The sequence below is a fragment of the Argentina silus genome (genome assembly GCF_951799395.1).
Source record: "Argentina silus genome assembly, chromosome: 6".
In the NCBI taxonomy this organism is placed as follows: domain Eukaryota; kingdom Metazoa; phylum Chordata; class Actinopteri; order Argentiniformes; family Argentinidae; genus Argentina; species Argentina silus.
In genome coordinates, this window is record NC_139660.1 from 20,826,255 (window position 1) to 20,846,254 (window position 20,000).

Here is a 20,000-nt window from a genome sequence, read left to right on the forward strand (position 1 = left end):
GCACACATGTACACACACACACACACACACACACACACACACACACACACACACACACACACTTTGCATGCATAGTGTTGGAATGGCTTGTGGTTCTTCCATAAATGGATCATATTTGTGCAATCCACTGTGTCCAAATTGATTTACAATACATGCAAATGCACAGTAAATCTGTCCCCTAGATGTTGGGTTCCATGTCGTGAATACAGTGTTAGACATCATTCTACAGTGCTTGCTGGAGATGGACTGTTCACAGCCAGGAAATCATTAGTTCAGTTGATGAGGAATAAGCCCTCCCCCATTAAGCCTCACTAGGGAAACCGTTTCAAATGCAAGATTGAAGGGTTGTTGACCATGGAGTACACATGACTTGTGTTTAACCCTCCATCACTAGGAAGCCAGCTCTTTTAAGCTCTTCCATGTGCTTTTCACTGTTTTTACCATGCAATATTGCTGTACTATATATTGGATACTGTTGTTGTGTATTTTGTATCTGTGTGATTGTTGTGTATGCTGCCTTTTTGGCCAGGGCTCACTAGAAAAAGAGATGAGAATCTGAATGTGACTTCCCTGGTTAAATAAAGGATAAATAAAAAAAAATACAAATTATAATAAGCCACAGTAACAAGCTGATATTCCATTGCTTTTCCATATTCTAGGGGAAGGCATCAGAGCTCTGAAAGCATTTATGTTTATTTTTTGCTCTTCACAAATCGCCACAGATTAAACTGGACAATAGGGATCTTGTGCCAGGCAATTACCTTACTTTAATTGTAAAACCTGGACTTTCTTCATTGAGTTCATTGAGTGCAATGAAAGTTAGTGAAAGCAATGTCTGTTGGGTCGGATGTTCTCTGTAGCCGAGGCTACAGGCTGCCTGTGTACATACGCTCTTGTGTTTCTGTCTGGTTTGCTTTATTGATTTATTGGTTGACGATAAGTCAAATGTGATTACATGTGAATGGATCCACTGTCTCTCCATTTGTGTGAATCTCTGAATCTGTGCTTAGCCGAATGCCTATTTCTTATTTGTTTATCGGCAAACCTAATCCATTGCCATTTTTTCCATATCCTGACTACAAATGCTACAACTGTAAATAGACACGTCATTGTTCAACTTGTGTAATAGCACAAATATCACAGCTCCATGCAATCACAACTCAATAACTAATCATGTTATTACAGTGGTGTTATTACAGTAATCACAGTTTTACTAAACAGGTAGGACTGTAATCTAATGTAACACGTTACCAGTAACTAGGTGTGTGTTAACCTGTTCATTGCTGGTCCTGTCTCTCTGCAGGAGGACCAGCTGTATACGTGGACCACGTTCGGCCTCCCGCCAGGGCTGTGGGAGACCCAGGTGGGCCGCATCCTCCCTGGTCGCATCCAGGCGCTCTGGCCCCCTCCACAGCCTGTAAGGATTGTGTTTTTATAACTTCTTAAATTGTGTTTTTATTCTATTTGGTTTAAGAATATTATAGAATATTCGATATTGACTGTTGGTGAATGTTGACAGTATCCCTGTTCATCCACCAGAGGGCAGGCTTGGCTTGAAGGACATTCATGAGTCAATAACAGAAGAAGATAAACGCTTCACATCCCCATGAAGCCTCTTAGAATGACAGCTTATAATAGCTCCCTGTCACTTAGAGAGAATTGAAATATAAACCCTTACTACTGTAATCCAGTAACTCTGGGTAGCGTACTCTATCCAGCCTCTTCCCATGGCGCCCTTGAAGCTGGTTGCAACTGTGATTATCTTTGTGCACAAATCTTCAAAAGCCTTCCTTCCGAAGCCTTGGGGGGAGACATGAAGTTTGACCCTGACCTTGCCTTAGTTTATAACCCTGTAACCAAACAGCCTCAGCTGGTGATCGCATTCACACTGGCTAAGAAAGGTCACATTCAAAGGGTTTCAAATCTGTAGGTCCCAGAACTTGTTGGATACCACACAGTACATGTTTGCCATTATGATATTCTTTTCTGAAAAGTGTTGATATACTGTAGTATTGGTATCTTAGCTGCTTACTGTACAACCCTGAAAGAGGACACCAAAACATGAACTTTTGTTTATGTTCCATTGCCTTTTTATATGTTTTTTATTTGTAGTTGATGTATAGCTGCTGTTGTGAGAGTTGTCTGAAATCATATTTCTCCTGACAGAAGGACTCCAGGTGGAAATCAGGGAAGCTGTCTCAGGAAGACGATGAAGATGGCATCATTCCACAGCTGGAGCGCACCATTGATGATTTGCGGAATAAAATTGCAGAGTTCGAGAGCCAGCATGCGTCCTTGGAGTTAGGCATTAGTTCTAAAGAGAGTGCGGATGGTGAAAATACTACAGCTTTGGAGGGTGTTAGCCACACGGACCCCCAGAGAGGAAGGGGGAGAGGAGGAGCCAGGGGTCAGGAGGCTTCAGTACAGACATCACCAGTGGAGAAGGGCTTTAGATTTGAAGTGCCTTTCAAAGGAGCATCCATTCCCTCCTCAGTCTCTGTCCCAGCCCTTTCCTCCTCCTCCTCCCCCTCCTCCGCTGCTCCTAAACCAGCACAGGGCTTCATCTGTACCTGTCAACAGCAGCAGAGTGGTACCCGTCCACCTCCTCCCCCTCCCACACCCAGCCTCCCCCCACCACCTCCCCCTCCGCCTCCGCCTCTCCCCCAGCTTTCTGGAGGGCCCCCGCCGCCCCCACCCCCACCCCCACCCCCTCTACCTGGTGGGGCTGCGCCCCCCCCACCCCCCCCTCCTCTTCCAGGACAAGGAGGCTGCCCCCCTCCACCACCCCCTCCCCTGCCTGGCTTTGGACCGCCACCCCCACCCCCCCCACCCCCACCACCAGGTATGGGCCCCCCTCCTCCACCCCCACCCCCCGGCGGGGGTCCCCCTCCGCCCCCTCCCCCTCCAGGCTTCGGCCCTCCCCCCCCACCCTGTGGCCTCATGTCCCCCATGGCCATGCAGGAGGCTGCCCCCCACAAAGCTGTCATCGAGCCCCCCAAGCCCATGAAGCCCCTCTATTGGACCAGGATTCAGCTGCACGCTAAAAAGTACGTTTAAGGATGTTTAAGTGTCCTATCCCATTACAAAGTATACCCCCTTATGAAATAAGTATGAGGTTAAAGTTACTGTCCGCAAATGGAAATGTGGCTGGCAATTACTGCAGCTTGTAAAAGCAACAAAGGCATAATAAACCGAAGCTTCTCAGTGATGTCGTGCCATTGTGTCGAGCAAAGGCATGTTGTCCACACTGTTAACCCAGAACAGTAACTCTAAGAACAATTCGGTCCCATGTGTATGCATAGGCTTGTATTTGTGCCCAATGGTGATGGCAATAGGAGATATCTATAGACATCAGTGGAGGCTGGTGGAGGTAGAAATCAGAGGATGAGCTCATTGCAATGCATGAAATGGAATGAGGAATAGTATCAAACACACAATTCTTTTTACATCACATTCATTATCTCCAGCACCCTACCGGTGTCTACATAACTGCAATTTGACATGTTATGTAGACAAAGACATATGAGAAAAGGTCTGAAGGAAATTACCTTGATTACCTTGATACTTGATTCCACATACTGTGCATATAGACTCTGGCATGGTGCTGGAGGTAATGAATTTGACTAGGTTAATGCATGACGTGCTGCGAGTATTTGAATTGTAAATTGAAGGGTTGAGATTTATTGGTACATGTTTTCTCTCTCGTGTTAAATTAGAGATCAGTGATAGGGGTGAAGCATGTGTTTTCCTCCTCAGGGATGCAAGTGGCTTGCTGGTGTGGGAGAAGATCGAGGAGCCGTCGGTGGATTTTGACGAGTTTGTGGAGCTGTTCTCCAAAGGTGCTGTGAAGGAGAAGAAGAAGCCGCTGTCAGACACCATCACCAAGTCAAAGGCTAAACAGGTGTGTGTGTGTGTGTGTGTGTGTGTGTGTCCTCATCCCTCTCTCTCTCAGTCCCCCTCATCGTCCTCATCCCTCTCTCTCTCAGCCCCCCTCATCCCTCTCTCTCTCCGTCCTCCTCATCCCTCTCTCTCTCTGTCCCCCTCTTCCCTCTCTCTCTCCGTCCCCCTCATCCCTCTCTCTCTCAGTCCCCCTCATCCCTCTCTCTCAGCCCCCCTCATCCCTTTCTCTCTCTCAGTCCCCCTCATCCCTCTCTCAGCCCCCCTCATCCCTTTCTCTCTCTCAGCCCCCCTCATCCCTCTCTCTCCGTCCCCCTCATCCCTCTCTCTATCAGTCCCCCTCATCCCTCTCTCTATCAGTCCCCCTCATCCCTCTCTCTCTCCATCCCCCTCATCCCACTCTCTCTCTGTCCCCCTCATCCTTCTCTCTCTCTCAGTCCCCCTCATCCCTCTCTCTCTCTGTCCCCCTCATCCTTCTCTCTATCAGCCCCCCTCATCCCTCTCTCTCTGTGTCCCCCTTATCCCTCTCTCTCTCCGTCCCCCTCATCCTTCTCTCTATCAGCCCCCCTCATCCCTTTCTCTCTCTCAGTCCCCCTCATCCCCCTGCTGGTGAGTGACATGAGGAAGTCCTCCAGCCAGAGTAGCCAGACAGATGATTATGTGGTGTGAGCTCTGGTTGGCCCTGGCTCCCAGGCACCGTGAGGCGGGGAGCCAGTGGCTCGCGTGCGGTGAGTAAACCTCGGTCTGTAGCAGCACTGATGACTTAGAGACACTGTGGGAGCCACGTTCGTGATGCTCTCCCTCCCCCAAGATCTCCACATGTTGGCTGAAACCCAATAGCTTCCCTTCCCTAGAGTCCCTTCTGTCACAGCCTCTGATCTCAGAGCATTTGGTAAATGTAAGCAACATGGTGGAGCGCTTTAGCCAGCCAATTACTTCAGCCTCTTAGTGGCCATCAGGGAAGGGGGGCTAGAGGAGAAGTATTGGGACAGTCTTGTAATGTATTGGGACAGAACCGTGTAATGTATTGGGACAGAGCCTTGTAACGTATTGGGACAGAACCTTGTAATGTATTGGGACAGATCCTTGTAATGTATTGGGACAGAATCCTGAATCTTGTAATGTATTGGGACAGATCCTTGAACCTTGTAAGGTATTGGGACAGATCCTTTTGTCCAGTGCTCTTCCCTCTAAGTTTGAGAGGGAGATGGGCAGTAATGCTCCATAAATTTGGTTCACACATCGTCTTGAAACCTCAATGACACGGAGGAAGAAGAAGAAGAGTGAGACTTCCTGTATGAAGCATGTGCTGACACACTTGGTGATTGATGTCAAGCAGAAAAGCAGTGTGATTCAGTTTTTATCCTCTCAGTCAGAGCTGTAATGAAGAACACATGCCTGGAATCAATCAAACAAACCCCGCAGCATTCATCCTTAAGATATGAATGTCTCTCTCAGATCTCAGGAAATAGAACTGAGTAAACACCGAGCATTTTGTTGGTCAAGTTGATGTCAAGTTTCTGAGAAAACCTGACATTATCTTTCAGATCTACTCCCTTTGTTGTGGTCACAAGTTTGACTGTTTGTGACGGTGATTGGATTGCCATTGCATGGCATGTCTAAAAGCCTCTCAGGTTGTTCCCTATACTGTGACACCACACAGAGATGTCTGTTTCTCTTCTCTACAGCCTTGGGTCACTTCCTTACATGAACAAATGTTGTTTTGTTTGTCATGTATTTCTTTTTATGGTGTAATTGAAAACACGTTTTTCCCCCCCGAGGTTAATTTCTCACATGTGATGCAGAATCTTCGTGGGTTTCATATAAAAAAAAAAGTGTTACTGGAATGATTGACTCATGTCATACTGGGCAGACAGAAATAAAAGATGACTGGATGATTGTCATTGCTGAATAGATCTCTTAAACTGGGGATTCACATTCTCACATGTTTTGCATGTACGTTAGCTATTTTTAAATTAAATTAAGATTTGTTTAATTCTTTTTGATTCAAACCATATCTTAGCACAACAATGTTTGTTTGTAAATGTACAATTAACTATAATAATAAGTATGTTCATGGGCGTCATGACAAGTATGTTCATGGGCTGTAGTTCTGATGTAGGGAATTGTACTGTATTTCTGTGGATCCTGAGAAACTGATCAACAGGTATCTCAGAGGAGGCTGGTGCAGGTAGAAATTGGAACACACGTGTTTAACACCATTCCTCATTGCATTCCATGCATTACAATGAGCGCATCCTCTGATTTCTACCTCCACCAGCCTCCTCTGAATACATGCATATACTGGTAGTGCTATGTGCCTACTGTAATTGTAGCGCTAACTGAAGTTCATTATTAGTTTATTATAAATATTATTATTTAGTATATTATCTCTTGCCACTGGTGATACATTCTATAATGAGGAAAACCTTTAGCTTGATATCTTGACATGCTATAGTTTGCTGTGAGACAGTCAGCTCAGTGATGTAACTGACTGACTGTGTGTTGAGCAGGTTTTTCTCCTCCGCTGTGGTTTGTGTGATCGAGACCATATGGAAGTGGTCTGGTCTGAGGCCGGGGTTTACTATCTCCTCTCTCCACATCACTTCATTACCCGGTAGTCACCCTGCTTACTCAGCCTGCCTGTGGTCACTTGCTTGTTGTTGTTGTTGTGTGTACCACGCATGATAGCACAAATATTTATTTAACTTTAGACTGTTGATTTTTTTAAGGGGAGGCTGGTGGAAGTAAAAATCGGAGGACGGGTGTAACGTCTCGTCCTGTTTCATAGTTTATGTCTGTCTTTGTTTCATTTAATTCATTTATTGTTTCCTGTTTATTTTTGTGTTACTCACCTTGTCTCTCGTTTCAGACATTTCACCACCTGCCCTTGTGTGTTTCCCGCCTGTGATTGTCTACCCCGCCCTGATGGCTTCACCTGTTCCTCATCATCCTTCCCTGTGTATTTACTCTGTGTGTTCCTCTGTCTCTGTGTCAGTTCGTCTTTGTACCTTCGTGTCATACGTCCCAGCATTTCCTAGTGATAAGTATTCCTGGATTTTGTTCTCCGAGTGTCTTTTTGACTTTGCCTTTTTGCCTACCCCTTTTCGGATTATCTGCCTGCCTTTTTGAACTGCCTACCTGCGTACCAAACCCTGCTTTGCCTACCTCCTTTCTGGATTATCTGCCTACCCATTGACTGCCTACCTGTGTACCGAACCTTTCTGAAAGTAAAGACTATTCTATTGGATTTAAGTTTTTGTCTCCGAGTTGTGCATTTGAGTACTCCTGCCATTACAATACGAACTGGCCAAACTATGGATTCAGCTGACTCAGACTTTGTGCGCGTTGCACTTCAAACCCAGGAGAGATGGATTTTTCCGCATTACGAGCAAATCAACTCAATCTGCCTGGGGGTGAGTTGAGTGAGTTGTTGGGGTGAGCTGTCAGAGCGACACAAGGGCTTCCTGGCTTCCATCGGCGGCCAGGTTTGCCAGCTGGCTGACCAGATCCAGCAGCTGATGGCGTGCCTTGAGATTCTTCTCCTCCGGTCCCGGTGCCAGTTCCGACCCATGATCCCCTCCTGTTCCAGTTCCAGCTGTTCCTCACCTCAGACCCACTGGCTCCTCACCTCAGACCCAAGCGGTTCTCCAGGGACTCCGGTAACTGTCGGGCATTCCTGGTCCAGTGTGGGTTGCACTTCGAGCTACAGGCGTCGTCATTCCAGATGGAATGAACCAAGGTGACTTATGTCATTACCCACCTTACCGGCAGAGCTGAAGCTTGGGCCATGGCCGAGTGGGCTAGGGATTCTCTAGCCTGCTATTCCCTGGAGGTTTTCACTGACACTTTCAGCAAGATAAGATCTTTTCTAAGCTTGATCTTAGAATTACTTATCATTTCGTAAGGATAAGGGAGGGGGACGAGTGGAAAACGGCCTTTAACACTCCTAGTGGTTACTATGAGTATCTTGTAATGCCTTTTGGTCTCACCAATGCTCCAGCTGTGTTCCAGGCTCTGGTGAATGACGTTCTCCAAGACATGTTGAATTGGTTTGTCTTTGTCTACCTGGATGATATCCTCATCTTCTCACTCATGTCCAGCACGTCCACCAAGTGCTTCAGCGCCTCCTCGATAACCAGCTCTTTGTTAAGGCAGAGAAGTGTGAGATCCATGCGTCCACCGTTGCTTTTCTTGGATTCATCATCTCGGAGGATAACATTCAAATGGAAGTTAGTACAGCGTTTTTTGGGCTTTGCTAATTTTTATAGAAGGTTCATCAGGAACTTTTGCACCCTTGCCGCCTCACTGCATGCCCTCACCTCTTCTTCGGTCAAGTTCCAGTGGTCTCCCCAGGTGGATCAGGCTTTCCGGAGACTGAGGGAGACCTTTACCATGGCACCCGTCCTCACTCTTCCGGATTCCTGTCAGCAGTTCCTTGTGGAGGTGGATGACTCAGATGTGGGTGTCAGGGCTGTCCTCTCCCAGCGGTCTCCAGAGGACAACAAGCTTCATCCCTGCACCTTCCTCTCCAGGAACTCTCTCCTGCCGAGAGAAATTATGACTTGAATTATGAATTGACAAGAACCTGGAGTACATCCGGACCGCCAAGCAACTCAACCCCAGGCAGGCCAGCTGGGCTCTGTTTTTTAATAGATTTAATTTTTCTTTGTCCTACCAGCCTGGTTCCAAGAATGTTAAGCCTGATGCCCTGTCTTGCCTGTTTGACCCTGACTCTGCCCCAAGGGTTCCCACCTACATTCTGCCCTCTTCCTGTGTGGTGGGGGCTGTTACATGGGCCATTGAGGAAGAGGTCAGACAGGCGAGTGTTAGTGTGCCAGTACCGGATGGCGGTCCTTCGAACCGGTTGTCTCCGAACCGGTTTGTCCCTGTTTCCCATCGCTCTCAGGTGGACTGCCGGCGAACCCCGGCCCCGACTTACCGGAGGGGGCAGAAGGTATGGCTGTCCACTCGGGACCTCCCCCTATGAGTGGAGTCCCGCAAACTGGCTCCCGGTTTGTGGGTCCCTTCCCCAGACTTCCCAGATCCCTGAGGGTGCACCCTACCTTTCACGTGGCCAGGGTCAAGCTGGAAAAAGAGAGTCCGCTGGTTCCTGCGTCCAGGCCCCCCCTACTCCCCGGTCATTGATGATATATACCAGTTAAGCGGCTCCTGGCAGTTCATTGTTGAGGTCGGGGCCGTCAGTACTTGGTGGACTGGGAGGGGTACAGGCCTGAGGAGAGGTCTTGGGTTCCCACAAGGACACTGACCTCATCCGGGAGTTCCACCGAGTCCATCCTGATCTGCCTGGGACGTTAGGTGCCGTCCCTAGAGGGGGGGGGTACTGTAACGTCTCGTCCTGTTTCTTAGTTTATGTTTGTCTTTGTTTCATGTTATTCACTTAGTGTTTCCTGCCCTTGTGTGTTTCACACCTGCCCTTGTGTGTTTCCCGCCTGTATGATTGTCTACCCCGCCCTGATTGGCTTCAGATGAGGAATAGGCTTCACCTGTTCCTTATCATCCTTCCCTGTATATTTAGTCTGTGTGTTCCTCTGTCTCTGTGCCAGTTCATCTTTGTACCTTCATGTCATACGTCCCAGCATTTCCTAGTGATAAGCATTCCTGGTTTTTGACTTTGCCTTTTTGCCTACCCCTTTTCAGATTATCTGCCTGCCTTTTTGAACTGCCTACCTGTGTACCGAACCTTTCTGAAAGTAAAGACTATTCTATTGGATATAAGTTTTTGTCTCTGAGTCATGCGTTTGAGTCCTTTGCTTGAGTACTCCTGCCATTACAATGGGCTCATTGTAACGCATGGAATGGAATGAGGAATGGTGTCAAATATGTGTGTTTGATATGATTCCTCATTTCATTCTATGCATTTCAATGAGCCCATCCTCCGATGTTTGCTTCCACTAGTTGTCGTGATACCCAGCTTTAACTTGATCAGTTGTTGTATACAGCATGTCTGGTCTTCTGGCGAAGTGTTGAGGCGTGATACATATATTTAATGTCAATTGGACCAATCAAATGTCGAAAGGCCTATATTATGGTGTTAGATACAGCATAAACAATATTATTTTGAGGCTTGAATAGTCTGGAGTCGTTTATTTGTGATGTTCCACAGTTGCTGTTCTCACACTATTGTTGTGACATCTGCCCTTTAAATGGCCGACTCCCACCACTGATATGCATGTGTTGTCAGTGCAATTTGTGGTTTGTGTAAAACCTGATTTGATAAACCTATAATTACGTAGAAGAGAGTACAATGCGTCATGTTCAGTACGGGGCCATTTGAGTGAATGCCCAGTTCTCTCCATATGAACTGCATTATCAGTATCAAAGGTTGAATTGATTCAATGTAATACAGTGTTTGGGTAAATAACTCTGTCTCTGAGGCCTCTACATTGTAGATCACTCTGCTGAAGGATGATGGATGTGGAGAATTGTAGAAAAATGGAAAATTGTCAATCACATTAAATGGACTTGACAGGTTTACGGTTTTGCATAATGTTGTGGGTGAGTTGGCAAGAGTTCTCTTCCCATAAAAGGAAAAGATTAAAATCAAATGAGGTTCCCAGTTTTGGCCTGACCAAGTTTGATCCTCTATAGCCTCCAGATTTCATATTTCATATTTCATCTCTCTCTCTCTCTCTCTCTCTCTCTCTCTCTCTCTCTCTCTTGCTCTCTCTCTCTCTTTCTCTCTCTACCCCACCTCTCTCTCTCTCTCTCTCAGGTTGTGAAGCTGTTGAACAACAAGCGTTCCCAGGCGGTGGGGATCCTCATGTCTAGCCTGCACTTGGACATGAAGGACATTCAACATGGTGAGTCCAGTTGTGTGATATTGCTCTACTTCAATTCACTTCAACACAATATTCACATCAAGGGAGGTTGGTGAAGGTAGAAATTGGAGGACAGGACATCATATTCATTATCTCCAGCACCATACCAGTGTCTACATATGTGAAATGTATTTCTACATTCTGTAGTCAAAAAGATATGAGAAAAGGTCTTAGGAAATTACCCCCTATGATGTCATTGGGGAAACACTTAATCATCTATTTGATGTAAATGGAAAGTTGTAGAAGTGTACAGATACTTTTTGTGTGAATTTGCCACCAGTGATACCCTCCATCAGGCTACAATGGAAGTACTAATTAATTAAGCAACTGTGAACAAAGGCTCCACAAATGCCCAAATACTAAAAGAGTCTTTTTTTAAACTGCAACGCTCAAGATGGTATGGTGATGCAGGTCTTTAGATGTTGTACATATAAAATAGTGGCTATCCAAACTCATTTCACAGAGTTATATTCAATTTAATTGGACTTGAGTGATACTTTTCCTGTTTCCTTCTTACTTCTCTCCCTACTTGCGGAAATTGACGTGAAGTAACACTCGTTATAGAGAGTTATTTGTGGGTCCATCTTAACGGCCTGGGGCAGCAGTAAGAGTCTGATGAGCCCTGTCACAGCCGAGAAGTGATTACCCTCCATCAGACATGGAGTATGTTCTAAATGTAGTTCTGTTTTTTGTAGGTTTTGTTCACTCACTTTTTGGTCAAATGTTCCTTAGACGTCCTTAAGACAAAAAAAAAAAAAATCTGTATTTGTGTTACACCTAGTCATACTATTCATGCTCTGTTTAAAATTTAAAGGCACTCATACCAGGGGAGGGTGGTGGGGGTAGAAATCAGAGGACGGCCTCATCGGGCTCATCATCATGTGTGTTTGATACCGTTCCTCATTCCATTCCATGCACTACAATGAGCCCGTCCTCCGATGTCTACCTCCACCAGCCTCCCCTGACTCATACCTACACTCGTGTTCCAGTTCCTCTACAGGAGGTTTAAAGGAAACTTGTTTCATCCTCTCCTATCCTATAAATTCCCTATATCCTCTCTCCTTTTCATTTGGGCTTGTCTTCTCTCTCTCTCTCTGTCTGTAATCTGTAGTCAGGCCTTTGTCTAAACGGCCTGGTTAAAGCGGAACTGGGCCAGACGTTAATGAGAATAGATTATCTTCCTGTTATAGTCTTCTGATTGCTCCGTTCACCATCCCTCATCCCTGTGTCTAAACATTCCTTATGAGATCCGTGTTGGGGAGGGTCCGCCTGTCCCACCACCAGCCCCTCCATACATCTATCTCAGGTGGGGGAGAGGAGGTGGGCCGCAATCATCAGCGCCCTCGTTCGTCTCCGGTGTTAGGACGTTCTTTCAGCGTACACCACCATTAGTGTTGATTAGGGTGCAGTATATGTCATGGAGGACAGGGGAGGCTGGTGGAGGTAGACATCGGAGGACAGGCTCATTGTAATGCATGGAACGGAATGAGGAATGGTATCAAACACATGTTTGATACCATTCTATGCATTACAATGAGCCCATCCTCTGATTTCTACCTCCGCCCCTGATGAGGGATAAGACTCGGGAATAGAAACACAGTGTTTCAAAATAGGAACCAGAGAGCAGACTGTGTGCTGATCAGGACTCTAAAGATGGCCTCCCTAAGCTATTTCCCACATCTCATGAGAGAAAAGAGAGAAAAAACAAAACTCTCTCTTCGTCAAAGCTTTTGATCCTATTTTATGATTTTTCTGACTTGTTGTTTCATGTGATGTTATTTCTTCTTCGTTGTTGTTGTTGTTGTTGTTGTTGTTAGTGTTGTTTGTTCTTCTATTTGGCGAGCGCTCACAGCCTGTTTCATAAGACACTTCCGTGCAATGTAGACTTCCTGTTAATAAGCTGGGAGAGCGAGTCATGGTGCTAGACGCCAGCGTTGGCGCCGGCGGCCTCAGAGCGGTATGGTAGATACTCGCAGATGGAACAGGGCTTGGTCGAGAGTAGGACGTCTGAGAGCCATGAGATGGGCCTCTCCCCTCCCTGTCAAAATCCCCAGCCCGGTTTGAGTCAGTAACGAGAACCAAATGAGAAGGAGAGACAGGAGAGAGGGTGACTGGAGAAAGAAAGAGAGAGAGGGGGGGGGGGGGGGAGAAGGGGGAGAGAGGGGGGGGGGGGAAGGAAAGAGGGAGAGGCTGCCCCTGGGTTGACTGCACTGGAGAGAAAGAAAGTGAGAAAGAGAGTGTGAAAGGGTTAGATGGTGGAAGTAAGAAAGGAACAGAGAGAGAGAGAGACACACACACACACACACACACACACATTGAGTTGAATGACAGAGAGAAAACTGGCAGACAGAGAGGGAGAGAGAAATATAAATACCGTAGAGGGTGGGGGAAGATGGGGAAGAGATGCTGAATATACAGGAGAAAGAAAGAAAGAAAGAAAGGAAATATGTTATAACATATTGTATGTCTAAATTCGGCCATTGAAAACAATGGTGTGCTACATCAACAACAACATCAGTCCGACCTGAACGATTTCTGATATGATCTCTGCAGTTGTTACTGCCTAACCATAGAACGCCCCATTCCCACATTGAAACAGTTTAACGCTCAAACTCAATCCATGCACTACTGTAAATGGTGACCACTGACCAGCCATATTGTCTCAGTGAAAGAGGTTTATCGCGTTGATGCAGTCATGCATGAATTAAGCAATAACACACCAGAGGTTTGAGCTGTATCGTTTGAGCACGGCTGGAATGCACCTTTTAAACCATTCAGAGTTGCCGCATCTAACCGTTGTATAATTGGTAATAAAGCTCTGTCAGTTCTACTGTGGTCACACATGCCAAACTAGTCAAACTGCCAGCTCTGTGTTTAAATGTGTTTTCCCATGTCAGTCTGTCTGTCTGTCCGTCTGTCAGTTACTTAAGCCAATAGAGGATTTTAAGGTTAGGAGAAGAGTTATGTCCAAATCGTTGCTTGAGAAACTCCAAACTTGGACATGTCATAGTACATTTGATGCTGAACATACATGTTGTTATCCAGACATCTGTATGAGGATGTTTAGCAGCTTAACCTTTTACCATACTGACTTCACTGCAGGCGAGGTTGGTGGAGGCAGAAATTAGAGGACAGGCTCATTGTAATGCTCATTGCATCCGTCCTCCAGTTTCTACCTCCATCAGCCTCCCTTGCTTCCCGGGTATTTCATTAGTATTTAATGTCCTAGGACGTGCTGTGGAAACAATAGGCTCTCATATTAACTTCAAAGAATTAAACATAATTTGTAACCATGGTACCTGGTATGAAATGGTGCATTGTGGTGCTTGTTATAATGGATCCCAAATAAACAAACAAGTAATTCATGACTTACTATTGTGTAATTACTATTATTTCATCATATAATTAATGAGTAAATACCTGGTCATTTCTGTGGTGTAAAACAAAAGTGCAACCATGTCATCTTTGCTCATTTCTAAATATTGTTGTCGTTTAAGTCTGTCACACGCTACGACTGTACACTATTCTGCCCCTAGAGATGGAATCTGTGACAATACTTCACTTAACTAAGACCAAAACATTGCAAAATGTGGAACGTGGCCACAGTAAATACAGTAAATGCTAGTGCATAGCATAAGCCAACACCTCAGGTGAAACAAGCTAGACCCCCAGGCTCTGTTTGTCTTTAAACATTTACTTTCAAAGGATTCATGCTCACAGGCACAAAAACACGACATCAGGAATTCAAACACAGCGACTCAAACACAAGCTTTGTTCCTTGACAGATTTCTAAGACTTTGTATTTATGTTTTAGTTTGTGCCTCCCGGTGCTTAGGGAGAGTGCTGATAACTTCAAAGCAACTCAGAGCAAATATGACACTGATATGATGCTGTGTGTGTGTGTGTGTGTGTGTGTGTGTGTGTGTGTGTGTGTGTGTGTGTGTGTGAGATGTGTGTGTGTCGCAGTGTGAAGTGCGAGCTCAGATGTACATATCAGGGGAGGCTGGTGGAGGGAAACACGGGAGACAGGCTCTTTGTGATGCATGGAACGGAATGAGGAATGGTATCAAACTGATTCCATTCCATGCATTTCAATGAACCCATCCTCCGATTCCTACCTCCACCAGCCTCTACACATATACTGTATTGTGTTCATATATGTATACATCAGCCTGTCAGTTTGTCAGCTAGCCATCCGTGGAGTATCTATGGACCTGATACTGTAGCAACAAGCTACAAAATGTAGTTGTTGTCATAGACTGGAGACATAGACTAAGTTCCATATGAATGACAGTTAAAAATACTGTTCATTCATTTCAGTTAAAGAGATGCTACAGGATTTTTGTCGCTAATTCTCGACATCACATTTTGACGTAAGTGTACATGCCATGACAGTGGATACAGTATTTCCAATCCAATGCTATCTATTCTATTGTCTCTCCAGCCATTCTGAACATGGACAACAGTGTGGTGGACCTGGAGACTTTGCAAGCCCTGTATGAGAACGTAAGTCTGGACATGTTTGATGACGTGTTTCTTCTCTCTCTCTCTGAGGAAAAAGGTGTTCGGCCCAATTTGTAACATGGAGGTTTATTCAATGCACAGGCAAACAAAAACAACCAACAAACACTCTCCCATGCCTTTTAGGTGCTATTTAAGGCATAATTGTGTCTAGTATCAACTTTGAGAAAAGTAGAGCGATCTGTAGCATTTGGACTGAACCTGGCATGTGTAGTTAAACATGACAGTGATACCATCGTTGTGGAAATGTTTGCTCATAACATTGATGATTACATACTGTATTTCATGTCATGTAAAAATAAGCTGCGATCATTTTATTATATAATGAAATTGAAGATGGAGTCAAGCAAGCCAAAGCATTAGCGACTAATTGCAAATCATTTAACAATAATACATTTTTGTTTGATTTGGCATTTAGATGACTACACAAAACAAACTACAATTCCCATCAATCATGTTCATTGGAACATTGTGGAAAGGACAACCTTTTCATAAGCAGCATTATGAATCGCTAGTCATTAATTCAGTCTTAAACTGTTTCCCAGAATATGTAAATGGTTTTCTAGCGGATGTCAGTGTATGCTCTGAACAGGCCTCGGTCTCTTGAGTCTGTGTGCCGTTGGGGCCTCTTTAAAGGCCAACTAAAGGAAATGTGTATTAAATACCAAAACAAACATGGAAACCACAAGACCTACTGGTATGTGTGGTGCTTGGCGACAGCCAGATCTGTGTATGTCTGCTGGAAGTGGGGAGACCTTTCTCCTTAGTAAGCATGGATTCTCATTGAAAGAAATTGCCCTCCTCTCATATAACACCCATGTCAATTATTTTAAATAGAAAGCGAGTGATTGAGAAGAAAAGCCTAGTTATAATTCTGTGGAGCAAAATACTGCTAAAAATGTAACTACGAATACTGGTAGGTGGTTTCACAGCAGTAGAGGCAGGTGGAGGTAGAAATCGGAGGACGGGCGCATGAAATGCAGTGAGGAATGGTATCAAACAGGTGTGTTTGATATCATTGCTCATGCATTTGATATCATTCATAGCAAATGAACAATGCAACTGAGCAACTCAATACGAAACCTTGATTCTGATTGGCTAAATAGAAGAACGATTGTGGAAAGTTTAACTCATTAGCCCTTTTTTTTTTACCGTAATTGCCAAAACATATGAAACGGACACAGATAGACCCTTGTCATCTCCGTTGTCCATCAACGGGTGACTCCCAGAGAGAAAACATTGGCTCAATCCGTAATTAACAGATAACATAGTTTGGTGTGGCCGGGGCCTAATGCAGCTAAAAAGCTACAATTTGATTTGTGTTCAAAAACAGTGTGCCTTACCTGATCTTTAATTGTCCTAAATGATCTTTCCACTGATATTGAAATATAGACAATGTCCTACTAACAGACTTTCATCTCTATGCAGGACTACACTTTTGAACCTGCTAGCATTTTGCTAAGTGGGGCAGCTAGCACAACCCTTTTACCAATTCCTGACTAAACAGAATACTGTAAAAAAAAGTTGTATTTGCCTTATATTAACCATAAGCCTTTTATTCTATAATATAAGTCATATAGCCTATTCATAACATTCAAAAGCTGTTTTTTGTAAAATCTCCATTGGAGCCCATGTATTGTTACACTCTTTAGCACCACCTGCTGGTACAAAATATAATGTTGTGCGGGAGTGGGAGTGGGAGTTCTCCTGTATACAGATTCTCTGATGGAACTGTGACATTGGCATCACACTGTGAATCAGATGTTAACTGTATTGTGTCTACTTCCATCGAATAACAGTTGTTGATTATGATTGTAAAGTTTGACAATGTCAAAGATTACTCTATTCCTTCACAATAAGAGTCCCTCCACCATGGTGGTTGTGATGGTCTTCCCAGCTATAGCTATGGACCTTCCTCAACCCTCGATGACGTAAAACCTGTCCCCATCGGTGGAAAACTCTCAGCCCCACGCAACGTTATGTCAACAAAGAGCCATGGAGCACGAAACAGGGCATGTTTTTTCAATTTCTGAACCGTGATACAGTTTTAAGATGCTGTGAAATTCCTGAGAAGATTCTGGCATGGCAACACAAGAGGTCTGGCCTCTTGACTGCGAGAGCCACATAAATAATAATATTGATCATGGGATTACTAGCACTGTGACTCAAGACATGTTGTAGTTTTGAGGAAATGTGTCATAACTGAGGATCAAAGGAGTCTAACCCCCCTACTCACCCTCATCTTTCCCCCACTCCCTTCTTCCCTCCCTCCCTCACCCTCCTCTCCCTAGCCTCGGGCTGTGTTATTGAGTCGAGGAGCCAAATTGTTTCTCTTTTGTATTGCGAGACTCCATCCTGTCTCGGGGTCTCCAACCCTTAACCACAGTTGGCAGTAGTGTAGCCACCCTGTCTTAGGAATGAGAAGTTCTTCTAATGGCTACACCCTCACAGCTCTAGAACACACAAACACACACACACACACACACACACACACACACACACACACACACACACGAACAAACACACCCACCCACCCACACACACACACACACACACACACACACACGAACAAACACACCCACCCACCCACACACACACACACACACACACACGAACAAACACACCCACACACACACACACACACAGTCACATACAGTACACGCACACACTCACACACACAGAAAAAGAGAGGGTCACTCCTCACATAGCAGTGAGACGCGGAGTCGCCCTGTCTGTGGTTCTCTGGGAGTGAAACCGCTACTGCTCTGAGAACACTCAACCACAGGCGGTGAGGGGGTCACTGTGATAGTATGAGACGACCACCCCCTTTCACATAGAGCATCACACGTCATTTGCAAGCCGACTTCTGACTCAAGGTTCAGGGACTCCTTTCCGAATACCACCAGGGGAGGCTGGTGGAGGATGAAATCGGAGGACGGGCTCATTGTAATGCACGGGAATGGAATGAGGGATGGTTTCAAACACACGTGTCTCACACTATTCCTCATTCCATTTCCATGCATTAGAAAGGAGCCCGTCCACACGTCTTTGATACCATTCCTCACTTTATACCATGCGTGACAATGTGCCTGTTTCTACCTCCACCAGCCTCCCCTGAATACCACGTTACCCTGCTAACCATTAGCTACAGTGACAAACCACACCACACCACACTCATGACTGTGTCACCTCATATGTATACAGAAACAGAGAGTTTATGACTGTCACAAGGTGTCGGAGGTCAGTCAGTGGCTTTGTTCTTCTCATGCGACTCTGAATCATCCAGTTTTGTGAGAGAATTGGTCTTCACAGATCAGTCGATTGGAGGCTTAAAAAAACAGAGAGTTGAGTACAAGTATAGAATTGTTCACATAGCAGACACATTTTCCCCAATGTCTGTCTACATGCCCTCATCTCTGTGTTTGAGACACCTCATGATACTGTGTAAACCTCACATTGGTACACTCACACACTCACACACACACACACTCTCACACACACACACACACACACACACACACACACACACACACATACACACACACACACACACACACACACACACATACACACACACACACACACACACACACACACATACACACACACACACACACACGGTGAAGAGGGTCTGCTTCCAGTTAAATATATTTACACTTTAAAACATGTCGTAAAGGAGAAGCATAGCTTTACCCTTGCCGACCCAAGGGCAGTGTGGAATACTAATGTGCCTGTCTGTGTGTTTGATGCCCAAGTTTGATGTGCTGCTGAGCACGCATGCAGACACGCAGACACGCAGACACACATACGCATGAAGACACACACGCAGGCACACATGCACTCACACATGCACACACGCAAACACATGCAAACACACACACACACACACATACACAGTTTATGCCTGGGCCAAGCCCTGGAGTGGCCCTGAGATGAGGCTCAACTCTGGGGAGGCCTACTGAGTTTACATTCCCTCTGTCTGGCGCTTTATGGTTTTGCCAGTCTGCGTCAGACACGTCAACTTCCATTGTCTCCTGAAATGAGGGGCATCTTTGGCCTGGTTTCCTTCTAACCACCTTGTATAAGAATGTGGTTTTGTGTCTGACAACGTTTTTGAGTCGACAAAATATGCTAGAATGTTGTTTTGTACTCTATATGTGTTTATGAAGCTAATACAATGGTTGTATGTGACCGCACGTTCAGTTCAGTGTGTGTCATCCAAAGTACACATTGGACTTAGTGGTCCCCCAGACATTGCTTCCATGTACATCTCAGCTACAAGTTGAACCAAGTTGACATGGTAAACTCACTCCTCAAGTTCAAATACACCCACCTTTTGCGATTTGCTAGTTTTTCAATAGTGTAGCTACTCAAATTGTGGGGCTACTGTTTGCAACAACTTGACGTCTGTTTCACAAGTAACATGTTTGTGTGTGTAACTGAGTTGAGGTGGTAAAACTCACTCCTCAAGGTCAAATACCCCCACCCATGCCGTCGAACTGCTAGTTTTTCAATCGCGTAGCTGGTTTACATTGGGTATTTGAGGAGAAGGTCACGTGTGTTGGCAAGTCAGAGGTCGCAAATTCGAGACATGGTCGGAGCAACATGAATTGCAGGTCTTCTGAACAACTTCATGTCTGTTTCATCTGCAGTTGCTACCTTAAAAAACAATCTTCACAGTCTTCTCTCTTCATTTCAGAGAGCCCAGCAAGATGAGATGGAGAAGATCGACAAGCACAT

The 20,000-nt window shown here is 45.3% G+C and overlaps 1 protein-coding gene across 1 annotated transcript in view; it reads left to right on the forward strand.

The window, feature by feature from the left end:
* Positions 1-20,000, forward strand: part of fmn2a (formin 2a) — a gene marked incomplete at both ends in the record, with an annotated part of 40,204 nt that overhangs the window by 6,931 nt on the left and 13,273 nt on the right. Inside the window, 6 exons of the mRNA XM_083672367.1 lie at positions 1,304-1,417; positions 2,167-3,047; positions 3,757-3,901; positions 10,634-10,721; positions 15,184-15,245; positions 19,960-20,000. The exon at positions 19,960-20,000 is cut by the window's right edge and continues 57 nt beyond it. Of these exons, the coding sequence (XP_083528493.1) occupies positions 1,304-1,417; positions 2,167-3,047; positions 3,757-3,901; positions 10,634-10,721; positions 15,184-15,245; positions 19,960-20,000 (1,331 nt within the window). The remainder of the gene's footprint in view (positions 1-1,303; positions 1,418-2,166; positions 3,048-3,756; positions 3,902-10,633; positions 10,722-15,183; positions 15,246-19,959) is intronic.